The sequence below is a fragment of the Sceloporus undulatus genome, chromosome 3, assembly GCF_019175285.1.
Source record: "Sceloporus undulatus isolate JIND9_A2432 ecotype Alabama chromosome 3, SceUnd_v1.1, whole genome shotgun sequence".
Classification (NCBI taxonomy): domain Eukaryota; kingdom Metazoa; phylum Chordata; class Lepidosauria; order Squamata; family Phrynosomatidae; genus Sceloporus; species Sceloporus undulatus.
Window position 1 is genome coordinate 241,368,415 of NC_056524.1, and position 15,807 is coordinate 241,384,221.

At 39.8% G+C, this 15,807-nt stretch overlaps 1 protein-coding gene across 1 annotated transcript in view; it reads right to left on the bottom strand.

The window, feature by feature from the left end:
- CLRN1 (clarin 1) overlaps nucleotides 1–15,399 on the bottom strand; it is a 17,924-nt gene extending 2,525 nt beyond the window's left edge. The window contains exons 1-2 of the mRNA XM_042460115.1: nucleotides 15,002–15,399; nucleotides 4,877–5,056 (exon numbers count right to left, since the gene is read on the bottom strand). Of these exons, the coding sequence (XP_042316049.1) occupies nucleotides 4,877–5,056; nucleotides 15,002–15,254 (433 nt within the window). The 5' untranslated portion in view covers nucleotides 15,255–15,399. The remainder of the gene's footprint in view (nucleotides 1–4,876; nucleotides 5,057–15,001) is intronic.
- Nucleotides 15,400–15,807: the final 408 nt, after the last annotated feature.

A 15,807-nucleotide genomic window follows, 5' to 3' on the forward strand; every position in this document is an offset into this window, starting at 1 on the left:
AAGGAGGCTGCTGGAAAAGCAGGGAGGGAGCACTGTTCCCAAAGATTCTCTTTCCAGGGTTGGAGGAGAAGGCAGATTCCGTTTGAGAAAGAGAGGGAGAAAGGCTCTATCCCCCCCCCCATTGATCAGAGCCCTTCCCTGTCTGGGCGAGATCAGATGCCTCCTCGCGAGGAGCCTTCCCTTCCCTGCCTGGGCGAGATCAGAGCCCAAGCGGGCAGGGAATGCCTCTTTGAGAGGAGCCTTCCCTTCCTGCCTCTCCTCCGTTAGAAATGGGCTCTCCCCACACAGAGGGGAGGTTGCAATCCACCGGGAGAAGCCTTGTAGTCCTTTGCAGATGCAGGCGCTTGAGCAGCCGAGACTTCAGGCTCTTAAAGCGCTGAAGAGATTAAGCGCCTGTAAACCATTAAAATAAAAAATAAAAATAATCCTTATCTCTTATTGAAAGACCACAGCGGACAAAGGGGTGAGGGAAGAAAAAATGACGACAGCCACAACGGATGGGGACAGAAAGGGCAACTCCCCCAATGACAGCCCCCATCGCAGTCAGCTCCTCCCATCCTTCTAGCCCGATTCAAATGCTATCGTTCTCATCTAAATACTCCGGTTCCTAACTCGAATCAAGGGAAAAACACTAGGTAGGACCCTAGTGTTTTTTTAACACGCGTTAAATGAGGAAAACACGGATTTAAATTTTATCCCGCTTCTGGATTCGATTTCTAGTGGGGACGATTCCGGGTTGCTCTAGAACCGTTCTAGGTTTAAATCGGATCCTAATATGAACGCCACTCCTTGGATTCGATTCAGAACGCGGGGTTTTCCCTAGTGGGAACAAGCTCTAAGACCGGTTACAAACTGGCACTTGGGACGTCCACAGGACATCCCATTTTAAAAAAGGGGTGTCTCTTCTAGACGCCCCTGGGTCTAATACGGACTCTGTCCGTACAATATGGCGCCGGCCGTTCCACACGGCCGGCGTCATCTTTACGTATCGGACGCTGTGCATCCGAACGTGTCGCAGCGCCTGTGACTCGCGAATGCGCCCCTGGCACCTCGCGATGTCACAGAGGCGCCGCAGAAAGAAGCTCCATTTTGGAGCTTCTTTTTTGCTCCGTAAGGGAGCCGCACGGTGTGGCTGCGACGGCTCCCTTACGGAGTAAACGGCGGCGGCGGCAGACCGCCTCAAAGCGGCGGTCTATAACCCGCCTAAGTAAGGGATAATTACAACCCCTTTTGGAGAGCAGCTGTGAACATTGTAATGGTAAAGTCTCAGGGCCTCATTCTACCATTGCTCAATTATATATGTCACTATGTTAATTCATCTTTAAAATAACTTTCCAAGCTCTTTAAAAAAAAATTACTTGAGATTTTATTTTTGACAAATGTGGGAGAGACAAAAACTGACAGATTTGTCCATCCAGGTCCAGGGGTTGAGTATGTACCTATTAAAATTCTGATTTTCAATCCCTATGTATTTACCCAGCTTAGTACTTATGACCTGGGGTTGTCAGTTTTGTTTTCCTGAGAGCTTCCTTCTCTTTAAGAGCTCAGTGGAAGGCAGGTACAAGATGGTCCCCTCTAGACTAGAAATAGCTGTACCTTTGGGATTTGGCAAGGGGAATTTCATTTCAATTCGCATTTATTTATTTATTTATATTTCAGTTTGCTTTTAAAGGAATACTCAGATATGTGAATTTCTTCTAAGGAGCCCTTGAGGCGCAGTAGTTAATGCCAGTACTGCGGCCATTTACAACACAAGATTGTGAGTTCAAGCCCAGGCAGGGCTCCAAGGTCCACTCAGCCTTGCATTCTTCCATAGGTTGCTAAAATAAGTACCCAGCTTGTTGGGAGCAATTAGTTTACACATTGCAAACTGCTTAGGGATTGCTTAAGTGCACTGATAAAGGGTATAGAAATGTACTCGCTATTGCTATTTATATTGGAGAGAGAAAAAACTTGAGAGTATTTTAAAAACTCTGCACGCTGGAGGAAGTTAAAGATTTTCCCTTCCCTAACTTGGGTCTATTAACCAAGGAGGTAGCCTACAAGATAGTATGTTGCCTATCCCCCATTCAAATCTGGAACCAGGTTATGTTCTGTCTCCCTTCCCCTTTCTCTCACAATCGTTGCTCAAAGGATCAATAAACAGATTGTCAAGTTTTTTTTATACAAGTCCGCATACTGTTAATGACATATACAAGTGTAAGTCAAAGGCATGCCTGTGTGTGTCTTGTTTTGTTCATTGCAGATGCTAGTATCCTCTTCCTCCCTCTGCAATAACCAATCCTCCATCCCAAGAATCACCATGATTTATTTATTAGAATATTTATGTCCCACTCTTTTCCAAGGATCTCAAGGCAGCTTATAATAAAATCAGCTTAAAACAATAAATATTTACAAAACTAAAAGATTAATAATATATTAAGTAACAGTTCAGTTTAAAAACAGACAATTTAAAAACTGGTTGAAATACTTTTGAATAATATAACTACAAAACATGTGTAGCCTGGATAAAATCAATTGGCTCAAAGGCTTTAATAAAAAGCCAGGATTTCTCTCTCTCTCTCACTCTCTCTCTTTCTTTTCCCATGGATCGATTACATGCATACTTATTTGACCTGTCTCATATACAGTGGATAAACCTACCTGTACAAAGCGGTCTAATTATATTGATAATACAAATAATCATAATAGTTTTACTGGTGATGCAATTAATGATCTCAGTAATAATGTTAATATTTATAATAATAATGTGTCACATCTAAGTGATAAAGTATTAATAACTAAAACAAGCACCATCAAAGCAATATTAATTAATTGCAACCCAAAATATGGCCTAAACTCCATTATGTTCCTAATATTCAAGCTTGGGCTAGGTGAGCTGTTTCTGTCCCTCCTTTTTTTGAAGTTTATACCTATCCACAGAGCCTCTGTCTTTTCTGCTTCAATTTATTCATCCTCATCAAGCCCAGTACAGCATCCAGGCACTGCTCCAACACCTGGGGTAGCAAGAGTGGAAATATAGGGTAGTTCCATCTGTGGAACAGTTACACTACACTTGATGGTTAGGATCTCAGCTTCAACAGGGCCACATACTGAGAGACTATCACATAGTTGAAATAAATCTAACATCAGGTGGCTTTCCTTGTGATATCTAACAATTTTTTTGTTGACACTGCCAAGAGGGAAGTCCTGACATTTCTCACATATTGACCTTATTCTCTAACCTTGCATTCTCCAGATGGATTGGATTGCTACTCCCATTATCTCTGGCCAGCATGACAATGCTGGTAGTCCAAAACATCTTGTGGATACATGGTTAGAGAAAGCAGTTGAAGACACCTTTAAAAGTAAATTCTTCAGAATCAGGTAGATACAGTGGACCTTTGGTATCTGCTGGATTTTGGTTTCAGGAGTCCCCTGTGCATACCAAAATCTGTAGATGCTCAGGTCCCCTTATATTCAATGGCATTGTAAAATCATGTCCTTTACATAAATTGGCAAAATCAAGGTTTGCTTTTTGGATTTAAAAAACTATTTTCTAACTCTGAGTGGTTGAATCCATGGATACAGATCAGGGTTCAATTCCCCACTTGGCTCTTGAAACCTATTGGTCCAAGCCCCAGAAAACCCTGTGATAGGTCTGCCTTAGGGTCACCATATGTTGGAAATGACTTGACGGCACACGCCAACAAACAACAAAGATCATACCAGATGGGGGAACATAAAGAAAAAATTGTTCACCACAGGAAAATGATGGGCTAGGGGACAGCAAATTGTCCCCCTCCCCTGCATAGGTGATGACCATGATAACTGTGTCAAAAAAATGAAGAATATCTAGGGCCCCATACACATGGGTCCTTTGTGACGCTCTCATCACATGCTAGGGTTGCCCACATGCCCCGCAACCCTAGCAAGTGATGAGAGCATAACAATGGCAGCGCCCTATATACATGGCCGCCACCATTGTTACGTATGTTGCCGCGTGGCATGTACATAACGTGTGCACCAGTAGCACACTTGCTACGCCACCATTGCAGCTTTAGAAGAACCAGCTTTTTGCGGGTTCTTTTTCTGCCGGCATGAAGCCCCACAGTTTGGCTACTGTGACTTCCCTCCAGTGGAAAATAGTCTGCTGCCAGCCCGGACAGAATCCAAGGTATGTACCAGGCTTTGGTTAATTGGATATTCACCTCAGGGCTCCTCTGGACAGCCAATAGTCCTGCTAAATGTTAAGCTATTTTGTTTCTTGGTTTCATATCTCATGGCAGTTGTTCCAACCCCTGTAACCAGTCATGCTATAAATATATTAGGGCTTTATACATCTTTTTTCCCTGCTTGAGGTGTAGTTAACTGTGGTGTGAGTGGGGTTTCCTTCACTCCCTGTCCTCTTCCATGCAGCATGTCATCAGTTGAAGTCATTGGATTGGGCAGAAGTACAGATTGCTTTATCACACTAGCAGGCAAACAGAATTTAAATGAAAGTTAAACTAGAGAAAACCAGGAAATGCCTTAAGTTTATCAAATGATAATTCCCGGTTAACTCTAGTTTAAATCCTGTTTGCCCACTAGTGTGATAAAGTGGCAACCAAGATAATGGAAATAGATATGCAAAATTATTCCTTTCCTGTTTTGATAAATCCTGGGACAGATATATTCTCAGGGAATATATCAGTATATTAGGCACGTCATTTGGATATGTGTGTGTGTGTGTGTGTGTGTGTGTGTGTGTGTATCCTGATCAGAACACATACCGTGCCCACCAAATCTCAAGTCTTTTAACCAGTCCAGATGAGTTGTTACTTCTGTCCCTGATGTTTTGACAAAAGGAACATGGTAAGATACTTATATACAAAATTGTACTATGTACAAGACTTACATGAAATGAAGCTCCACAGGTAGAGTCCTAATGGACCATGCAGTGTTTCGTACGGTTTGCCAAATGCATTGTACATGAAGAACCCTGTTCCAATTAGAGCAAACACTAGTAGCACCAAACAGAAGAGGATGACACTAACATGGATACTTGCAGGGATAATTTTGAACAAATCTGGAAAAACTAAAAAAATAAATAAAAAATAAAGAAAGAAAGAAAGAAAGAAAGAAAAGAAAAGAAAAAAGGAAGCAAAAAGGAATTATTGAAAACTTTACACAAAGTGAACGCACAAACATAGGCAGACATGCTAGTCTATAAGAGTAAAACAAAATCTAAAAGACATAGGGAGACAATACCTTTATTAGTGGATACAGGGAATGCCTATATTAATATCATGGTGAATCCACTCCTAAATTTTAAAGGAGCTGTTTAGGGTGCTGAATCCTAACTACAGAATAGGTTTAAGCACCTTGGACAGCCCCATAAAATTTAGTTTAAGAGCTAGAATGGGTTTGATGCCCCACTGAGATCCACAGCACCAGCCACACCCAATTATTCCCAACTACAGTTCCAAAAGATTATGCAATCTTTCAGATTCTCCAGAACTCTTTTTTACACTAGGTAGTAAACAAAATGGTGTGTGGGGGGGAGGGGGGTGCATGAAGTCCAAAGGCTTTGTGAGGTTCTGTAGTTAAACTAAGTCCCAAGCAAGAGAATGCAGGCTTGATGAATGACAGCATGGTATACTGGTATCAGATTAGGTAAGGCTGATGATATCTTTGAAAGCAAGGCAGTGATTTCATGTACTTAGTTAAAACTGAGAACTAAAAGACTTGTAAGATAGAGTATACATGAGACAAAAACAAATAATAGCAGGGAATAATATAAAAAGCTATGTTCAGATACATATTAATTTTCTGAGAAACAAAGTGCTGCTCTCTTAGTCCAACATTCAAGTGGTGGCCCCAAATTTGGAATATTCTACCCAAGGAATTCTGCCTAAGCCTACATTATTGTCTTTTCAGTGCCAGGTCAAAATATTTATCTCTTGATTTTTTAAAACCTGCATTTTAGATCTAATCTGCACTTCAGAAATAATCAGAATGACACCACTTTAACTGCCATGGTTCAATGCTATATAATCCTAGGATCTGTGGTTTTGTAAGGTATTTATCCTTCTTTGTTAGAGAGAGCTTTAGTGCCACAACAAACTACAAGTCCCAGAATTCCATTGCATTGAGCCCTGGTAGTTATTGTGATGTCAAACTGCATTATTTTTACAGTGCAGATAAAACTTCAGTCCACGTGGTTTAGTTTTAACTTTTGTTTCTGGTGACTCTTTTAACTCTTGTAATCTATGGTACAATTTTTTATGATGGCATGTGTTTCTTGGACATTTTATATCTGCTGTTTTTTAACTGCTTGTGCACTTCATAGTAGGTTTGTTTGTTTAAGAAACAAATTATCATGCTTAAAGAGTTTCTGTCTATGCAGCATTCATAAACCTAAACAATCAATCACTCCTCATATGAACCTTGTAACCAGGATTTTATTTTGATATGCCCAATTTCAGGGTATTTATACATGGACTTTAAAAAATTGCTTCAACATTAGACTGAGAGTGAGGGCCCTTTTATAGCACACAGTTACAACTATGATTCCCTTTTATTTGCCAAGGCTCCATTCTTTGGAATCCTATAGTTTGTACTTTATTGGAGCACTACAGCTGCTCTATCTCAGAATTCTAAATGCACATGGAACAGGGATGAACATATTATAACAATCAAGGAGTAGAAACCATAAAGCCAAGGAGATCCAGTGGCTAACAACTGGCACCCTACTGAAGCATGGGCCTCAACAGATGCCCAAAATGGCAGTCTTACAGGCTGGCTTTGGACATGACCACTAGGTGATCTGTGTAGACAGCCTGGTTCACATTTTTTCTTACACAATACCATCTATGGGAGAAGTTACATGGAACAAAATATAACCCATCAATGATATACAATATAACAACATGTAAAGTGAAAAAAACCATGGACCATTCCTCTCCTGACATTTAGACTTTTATCAGGATTTTATCATGAGCTCAGTTTCCCTGGATGCTATCAGATCCAAGGGTTACCAGAGCCCTGTTACAAAGTCTTGAAACATCTGGATGTGTGACAGGCACATTCAGCAACAACTTACCCAATTTACATCAAGCTAAGATCTTGGGAGTGATATACTGTAAAGAGATGGTACAAGATTGGCTTTCCACGATTACCTGATACTCTCTTGATTAGAGTGAGGGCAATATTTTAATATCCTTCATCTGTATGTGCCCTCAAGCCACCTTATGGCAACTCCATGAATTTCATAGAGCTTTCTTAAGCAAGGAATACACAGAGGTGATTTTACCAGTTCCTTCCTCTAAACTATTGCTATAGCACCTGGTAATCATTGGCAGTCACCCATCTAAGTACTAACCAGGGCTGACCCTGCTTAGCTTTCAAGATCAGATGGGATCTTGTGCCTATGTGGGTCTTTAGGTCCTACCTCCTTCCTCTGTACAGGACAGCATTTTCATTTCCCAATTATCAGTTAAATACAGTGTATGGATTTCCCCCCAGAGTGAAGCATGCCTTCTGTTTGATTGTAAATCTATCAATTATGCAAGTATAGTAATTAAATAAAGCAAAAAATATTTAGACAGAGGTTTAGGCTGCCTACCAAAATGTGATTTCAAAATACTTGTGTATAGTTTGTGACAGCAGATGTTTAAAATACAGTAAACCTGCTCCCAGTCCACAGGGGTATGATTGAACTAATACTGTACTAATGACTACTCATAACTGCTTGGCTGTGGTTAGGACATGCTGAGAAAAAGCTATGCGGGAACTTCAGATAAATTGATCTACCATGTAAAATGTCCATTAGCAGCAAGGGTGTTTGTAGCCTAGAAGCAGCCAGTCAGCAAGGTCAAAATCCTCCCTGGATTTAGGTAGCATGACTTTATTCAGACACTATCACTTTCATGTCTTATTTTATTTTACTATATGATGTATTTTATCTTTTCTGTTCAAACTTGCAATGGCCAGATGGCAAATTTTAAATATACACATATTATAGTTTACAGTTAATGGTGTTTTAAATTCTACATTTAATATAGTATTCTATTGCATTGAATTGGCTTTTATTTCCTCTACCGTATTCCTTTCTCTCCCCCCCCCCCCCCCAATTATTAACCAAAATAAACAAATACAAATACACATACAGTGATCCCTCCACATTCGCTGGGGTTATGTGGAAAAACCAAAAACCAACCAAACAAACAAAAAACAAAAAAACCACTATTCTTTTTATCTAAGATAACACTTCTCTAGGAATCTCCAGGTCCTCCAGTGCAACTCTGTGGTCAACATCTGCCAGAAGTGGATCATAGAATCATGCTGGAGGACATAAAAATGCCTAGAGAAATGTTTTCTCTAGGAACTTCTATGTTCTCTAGCACAACTCTATGGTCAACTTCCAGCAGAATTACTGTGAAGGACTTAGAGATTCCTAGGGAGAACATATTAATCAAATCCGCAAATAATTGAATTTGCAAAAGTCAAAGCCACAAATGTGGGGGCCAACTGTATATTAAATTGAATTATATATGGAAATATTTATTTTCTGATAAGATTGGTAGACTAGACAAGATAGTTCATTGTCAAAGAAACTCACCTGTAGGACTTTAAAAGAAATACAGCATAAATAGTTAAACATATTTGTAAATCATTGACAAAGGTGTTAAACATTGTCTTTGCCTAAAACACAAACAAACATGGCACCAGTGAGTTCATTCAGAGAGTATCAGAGTGCAGGCTATATCCAGTTTACTTGATGGGATGTCTTTTCGTTCAATCCACTCACCTGACTCCCAGCACAGTTAATCTGAGTAGTGAGAAGTGGGGTCAGACTCAGAGAGACAAGGAGACCTTGGTTACCTGGAGTGATAAATTTGCTAAGCACTTTGAGGAGAAGGACAGTGGTAGCTACTCAGAACCTGACATCATAGTAATCACAACATTTGATGAGGTCTTTAAATAATAATAATAATAATAATAATAATAATAATAATAATAATAATAATAATAATATTTATTTATTTATTTATTTGTATCCCGCCCTCCCCTTTGAGGATCAAGGTGGGTAACATCCTGTCAGGCCTCTTGGCATTAGTATTACTTGCAGCAGTCTGATGACATGGACAAGAAGCTTAATTCAATCTGTTTTACCAAATATAAGCTTGACCTTTGCCCATCTTGGCTGAAAAGATCTATTGGGATGGAATGATTAGGTGGGCCCAAGGACTGGAACAATTAGGTGGGTCCAAGGTGGGTCCAACCTGCCTCATTACATATGGAGGAGATGTCTGCCACCTTGAAAGAAACTGCACATTACCCTCTCCTAAGGACCTCCCTGGACCCAGAAGTATGTGAATGCTACCACCCCATCATTAATAACCCATTTCTGGGTTAGATGACTGAATATGTTGTAAGTGGGCAGCTTTAGGTGTTCTTGGAGGACAGGTTAACTGGAACCATTTCAGATAGGATTTGGTATTGAAGCAGCATTGGCTGCCCTCTCTGATTATCAGTTCCAGGTAAGAGATGGGGAAGTGGTGCCCTGTTGATCTTCCTGGATCTCTCCACAGCTTGGATAACATTGATCATGGTACCCAATTGGAATTACTCTATGGCATGGGAATATCATCTTTTGGAAACTGTTTTACTGTGGTCTTGCTCTTACCTATAGAGCCAGTTCCAGAGAGATAATTCCAAAGAAGACCACCTCAAAAAAATGAAAATTTTAGAGATAAACTGGAACACACAGATTTTTTTCCATTACACAGTTAGTTTTCCTGTTGTCTTTTTCTGTGTGTTATGATTGGATATAGTTGTTTATAGTTTATGTTATGAATTGTTGGGATTTAATTCATGCCTGTGGTTATTTATCTCTGTTTACTTGCTCTCTGCTTGACCTATTGGTATTTACATATTTTATATTTATTTGTAATATTTTATGTTATAGCTGCCATTTGTTTGTGCTGTTTCAATTATTTATTCTTGTCTGCTTTGGTATTCATTCTTGTGCTTGAGACCTTTCTATGTTCTGTTTGTTTATTCCAGAGAATAAATGGGGTACATCTGTTCACTCCAGTGGCTATTGACACCTGAAGTCCTAAAAGGCCCCATACCTTGATCCTGACTTGTGTAATAAACTGTTACGTGAGCAGTATGGCCATGTCAGATCCCATATCCTCATATACTTTAAAGATAAAAACTGGGACATGTGTCGCCAAGCAAAACTTGGAAAGAAAGACGAATGCACAAACTAGGAGAGGCTGCTGCAGTTTGCATTTGCCTGAGCCTACTGGGAAGGTCAAGAGTCTGCTCAATCCTCTTCTATCCTCTTTCCCCCCCCTCCTGCTGACTTAACTGAATTCAAACTACTTTTACATTTAGAACTCAGTTTGCATCAACTGAAGTAAGCTCAGGACAAATGCAAAAAATGGGCAGAGAGGAGAGAAATCAGGACATTTTAAAGGGAGGTGAAAAAGTGAGACAAAAGTGGTATTGCCCCTTCCAAACTAGGATACTTGGGTGGGGGGGTGTATGTGATCCCAGCTAATATGTGACAAGTAACAGTGGAGGAAAACAAAACAATAGCAAAGCTACTCCAAAAAAACCTATCAATATCTATCAAAATGTCTAAAGCTAGTGGAATGTCTAAGATTTTTAGTCATTATGATGAGGATATCAGTGACTTAAATAGATCATCTTCCCTTCTTATAAGAGGCAAAACCAGACTTATCAGGAAATTAGTCCCATTGAATTCGACAGGAAAATAATCTGAATAGACAATGGAAATAATCTGAGTAAACAAGAGATTGTATCACTAGGCTGCAACTGAATTATACATTTAATTGAGAGCCGTATTGGATCTATTGGACTCAGCAAATTTTAGTTTTAATTAAACACATATAGGATTGCGCTGCCAGGCTGCAATTCTGAACTAATTTACTTTAAATACTTGAAGGGATGTCATATTGAGGAGGGAGCTGACTTGTTTTCTGCTGCTCCAGAGACTAGGACCCGGAGCAATGGATGCAAGCTACAGGAGGAGAGATTCCACCTCAACATTAGGAGGAACTTCCTGACAGTAAGGGCTGTTCGACAGTGGAACAAGCTCCCTCAGAGTGTAGTGGAGTCTCCTGCCTTGGAGGTCTTTAAGCAGAGGCTGGATGGCCATCTGTCGGGGATGCTTTGACTGAGAGTTCCTGCATGGCAGGGGGTTGGACTGGATGGCCCTTGCGGTCTCTTCCAACTCTATGATTCTATGATTCTATACTAGGAGGTAAGTGTAATTAAACACAATGGTAGTGAATGCAGTAAACCTGCACAGGAATGTGCTTGCCTCTAATGAAAAATGTGCATAATTCATGAAGTTGCAAAATCCAACTTTTCTTAGTGCAATATTTGGATTTGGTTTTTTTAAAATAAAATGCATAATGTACTGCTTAACGTCGAGCCAGCCCTCCTACACATAAACACACAAGTGAATTGACCAGACAATTTTCCTCGATAGCTACATTCAGAACTTTTACATAACATTAAAGTTTTATAGGTGTCTCTTATTAAAAAAAAATCCTGCAGCAATGTTTCTCTGGAAGCAAAAGCTGCCTTTCATTATAACGAAGGGAATCTGTGTGCCAGTGGCCTTTAGAAAATGAACTGCTGACCCAGAAACTGACAAGAGCTGGAGTAAATGAAGCAGAAGGCCTTCCCGGGCTTGAATGAGTTTTCCAGGCAGAGCAAATTCATTTTACAATTAAATGAGATATAGTAGCCAGTAGAGAGAGCATTTAATAGGAGCAAACCCAGGACTGAAACAAGGCAGATGATGTAGCCCTTTCTTCTTGGTCATGCCATACTGTGCCTCAGTGCAATGAAATACAAACATATGTACTATGTGAAAATAGTACCATTTCCTGGGACATTTTTAGTAACTTACAGAGAGAGAGAGACAGCAAGGTTGTGTGAACTCTGAAAGTATTGAGCAAGGACTACAGTTTCCTGATAATCACAAATATGAAATCTTTTCTTGGAGGTAGCTGCCTTTAACTCACTGAATTTTATATAAAGTTAAGAAAGCATGGGCTCATCCTGTTATAACAAAAACCAATAAATCTCTGTCATAAGTAAATGTAACTGCCATTTCAGACTGACACTATTTTTCTGTTTCCAATGGGCCATTTTCCTGTCTGTGGAATGCTTTTGCTCCAGAGTTATCTTGCTTGTCCATTCTCTCTTGTTACTGGAACTCTCTGAGGCCTATTCATTTGGATAGACTTCAAAAACCCAGTTCCTATTTCTTCAGGAAAATACAAGTATGCTCATTCCTTGGCTGGCTGCTGCAAAGACTTTTATCTCTTCCAAGGGCCTGATCCTGCAAAATTTGAGGATTCACAAGTTGTATGTCACAGCAAAACTCGATTCTGTAGTACCTGTAACAGTAGTCATAGGACTACTAAACCCTGATAGGACCACTGTACTTTGAAGGGCTAGAAGGGAGAATCTGGGCAGGATTATCTTTTCCTATAATATTTTTGCATCAATATATCTTCAAAAGAAAATGATGTTCCTTTGGACATATATCTCACTGATTTTCAAATAAATAAACAAAAATAATAGAATAGTTGATGGAGACAAGGCAACATCAAACCATGGTTTATCAAAAAGACTTATTTTCAGTATGTGTTGTTGTTGAGTGCCTTCAAGTCATTTCTGACCTATGGCAACTCTGAGGTGAACTTATTGGGGTTTTCTTAACAAGATTTGTTCAGAAGGGGTTGCCTTACTCTGAAGCTGAGAGAATTTGATTTGCCCAAGATCATCCAGTGAGTTTCCATGGCTGTGTGAGGATTTGAACCCTGGTCTCCAGCGTTATATTCTAGTGCTCAAACCACTACACCACAGTGGCTCTCTTCCAGCATGTGTACTTGGGATTAACCACAGTTTAGAGCACAAATTGAAGTACCACAACATTCTGTGTGGCTCCCATAGCACAACTTTTTAAAAAGGTTAAAAGGAGAATCATTCCTCTAGAAGCTTTCAGGGGGTAAGCTTCCTTGGTAAAATAAGGTTCAGGGACACCCCACTTGCATCCTTTTACTCCAATAAGCCATTTTAAATGAAACTGGAAGTGAGTTTCCAGCTGTGACAAACATGAAGTGTTTAGAGGTCAGAGGAGCTGGAAAACAGGGTGGATGTAACACAGTGGCATCCCTAGGGTTGTTATCACCTGGTGGGGTCACTCATGGTGTTGACATCCTCCCATTTCAAACCACACAGAATCCTTAGTACAGTGTGCCTGCGTCGTACATGGACTCACCATATGCGGCTTTCAGCATATGCTGAAAGCCGCCAGGGAGCCCGCAGGAGCGCGTGGGGTGCAAGGGACAGTGTGTCCCATTAAAAGTAATGGGGCGCATGCCTGTGGCACCAGCTGTCTTTAGAGTTTGGATGATAAACTGATATATGGTTAATGGAAGCTTGTGATTTCCTCAAGACATGGAGGACACAGGGAATGGAAGTGGAGCAAACCCAAGGCTCACTGAGGCTCATTCTCATAATGGTAAGTTTAGCCACTGAGGTGTAGCAGCTAGAGTATCTTGGCAGTTCCAAGTTCAAGTCCCCAGCAAGCTATGAGACTCCTTGGTGAGGACTGAGTGAGAGCCTCCTGGTCCCACCCTAATTTTCCTCACAGGGTTTTTGTGAGGGTAAAGGGGCAGAGGAGAGACTATTTATTTAGTTACATTAATAATAAACTTTGCTTTAGCATTACATGCACATTGGCTCCTAGTCTTAGTGCAGCAGCTAATGTAAATAAATGGTTAGTCATTCTACAAGCTTCATAAACTATTATATAACTTCTAAACAAGCAAAAGGAAAGTTTAGCAACTGCTTCTACTTTAGTATGCAATTTCAAATATTCATAGCAAATGCAAACTGCCATTTGAAAAGTAGAAGATCAACACATCTTGACATGAGGGGGGAAGTAATAAAGAGAACTTTTCAAGAGGCCTTACGAACTGCTGATAGCAGCTGTAGAATTTAATTAGATTAAGCAATTCTTAGCAATAACCTAAATGAATTTGCTATATTAGCTCTGCAAAAAAATAGAGTGCAGTCAATCATTTTCATGTCTACAGTTCAGGAAATATGCCAGAAATTATTGATGGAAGGGACACTTCCTTTCTGTAGATTGCTTCCTTTTTATTTTTTCTTTGCTAAGAAAATAAATGTTAGGTGACATATAAGCTATCCTGCAGTTAACCATGATTTCATTTTGATATGGTGCTTTGCATGTGTCAGGTGTGTGACTGACCATTTTAACAATAAGTAGATAAATGGCAAAAATGTCATTTTATACAACTTTCTATCTAATAATGATGGTGAGTGATAGATAATTAGTGACACAACAAACCTTCTGTTAACAAAAAGTAAGACTTTATGTATCCTTACATACAGTATAAGTAAATCCACAGAATTGTAATGCAACTTCTGTTCAGAGTATACTTATGGAAGACTGAGCTACAGCATTTAGATTTTTTTTTTGCCTGAAGTGCTATACCCATGAAGTGCTGAGTATCCCACTGAGTTCAATAGGTTTACTTCTAAGCAGACACAGATTAGATTGTGCTATTAACTTTTTGCATGTTCTGAGTTTTTAGATAATGTCACTGTTTTTCTTCTTGTTCCTTTCCTCCTTATTTTAGGAGAAAAGATAAAGTATGGTCTTGAAAAAGAGTTAAAAACATGTCTGTCATTTTCAGCAAACTTATTTTAAAGCAGGCCCTGTTGAACACAGTGGTCCTCACTTTCAAGTAGGCATACATAGGAACAGAGTGCATTTCCATTTCTTCAATGTATAAGGTGTAATAATAGCATTAAATAAACATTGATAAAAGACCCACATGGTTTTATATTTTGCATTTCTGAATGCTCTGGAAGAAAAAAGAGTGCTAATTCAGTTTTCTGTCAGACTGCGAGACGATGCACTAAAGTATTAAATAATTCAGTTGCCATTGTTACTTACATGAAAACTGAAAAGGTCTTCCTCCAAGCCCGCATTGTCTAACCCTCTCCCCGTAGAAAAGTCCATACTGAATATCACCAATAAACTTATCTAATTCCTGGCCAGTAGCATTGACAAGCAGTGCTCCAGTTTTGCAGAGTATCTTTCCTCTGATCCACAGCTGAGTTCCAATGGCTGCTGCAATGCCCAGAGCACAAGCAAAACAGAAGACACCAGCGATGCAGAAAACAACTTTCTTCTGTGGGGCTGGCATATATAAACCCTTGATGGCGTATCAACAGCTTGAAAATATAGTCTCAAAGAAAACCTTTAGCAAAGTGTTTTTCAGAGTATCTCCTCTCTGTGCTACTTGAGAACAAAGGTTTAAGATAACAGATGGAACCCTCTGTGTAATTTGATGAATGCCATCCCTTTTTCACAGCCCTTTGTCTGATTGGGTGAGCTGAAAATTCCAGAAACAGACTTGGCTCTTGGATTAAATTAGCAAATGTGTGAAGAAACAATGCAAGCTTAGCTTGTGGAGGGTGTTCACAATTAGATCTTAACTGTCTGAGTTATTCTATATTCCAAGAAATTATTAATGATCCAGTTCATTGGAGAGTGTCTTGTAGAACCCCAGAAATTTCTGTCTGAAGTGTAGTCTCTGAAGAAGACTAGTTTTGTTAAGGACAAAGAAATTGGAATAAGAAAATAAAGGTGACCATCTGTCAGCATGTGGCCCCATATGTGAGAGGTCCCAGACTGACACCAAATTAGGAGGAGTAGCTAATACCCCAGGGGATAGGATCAAAATTCAAAATGACTTG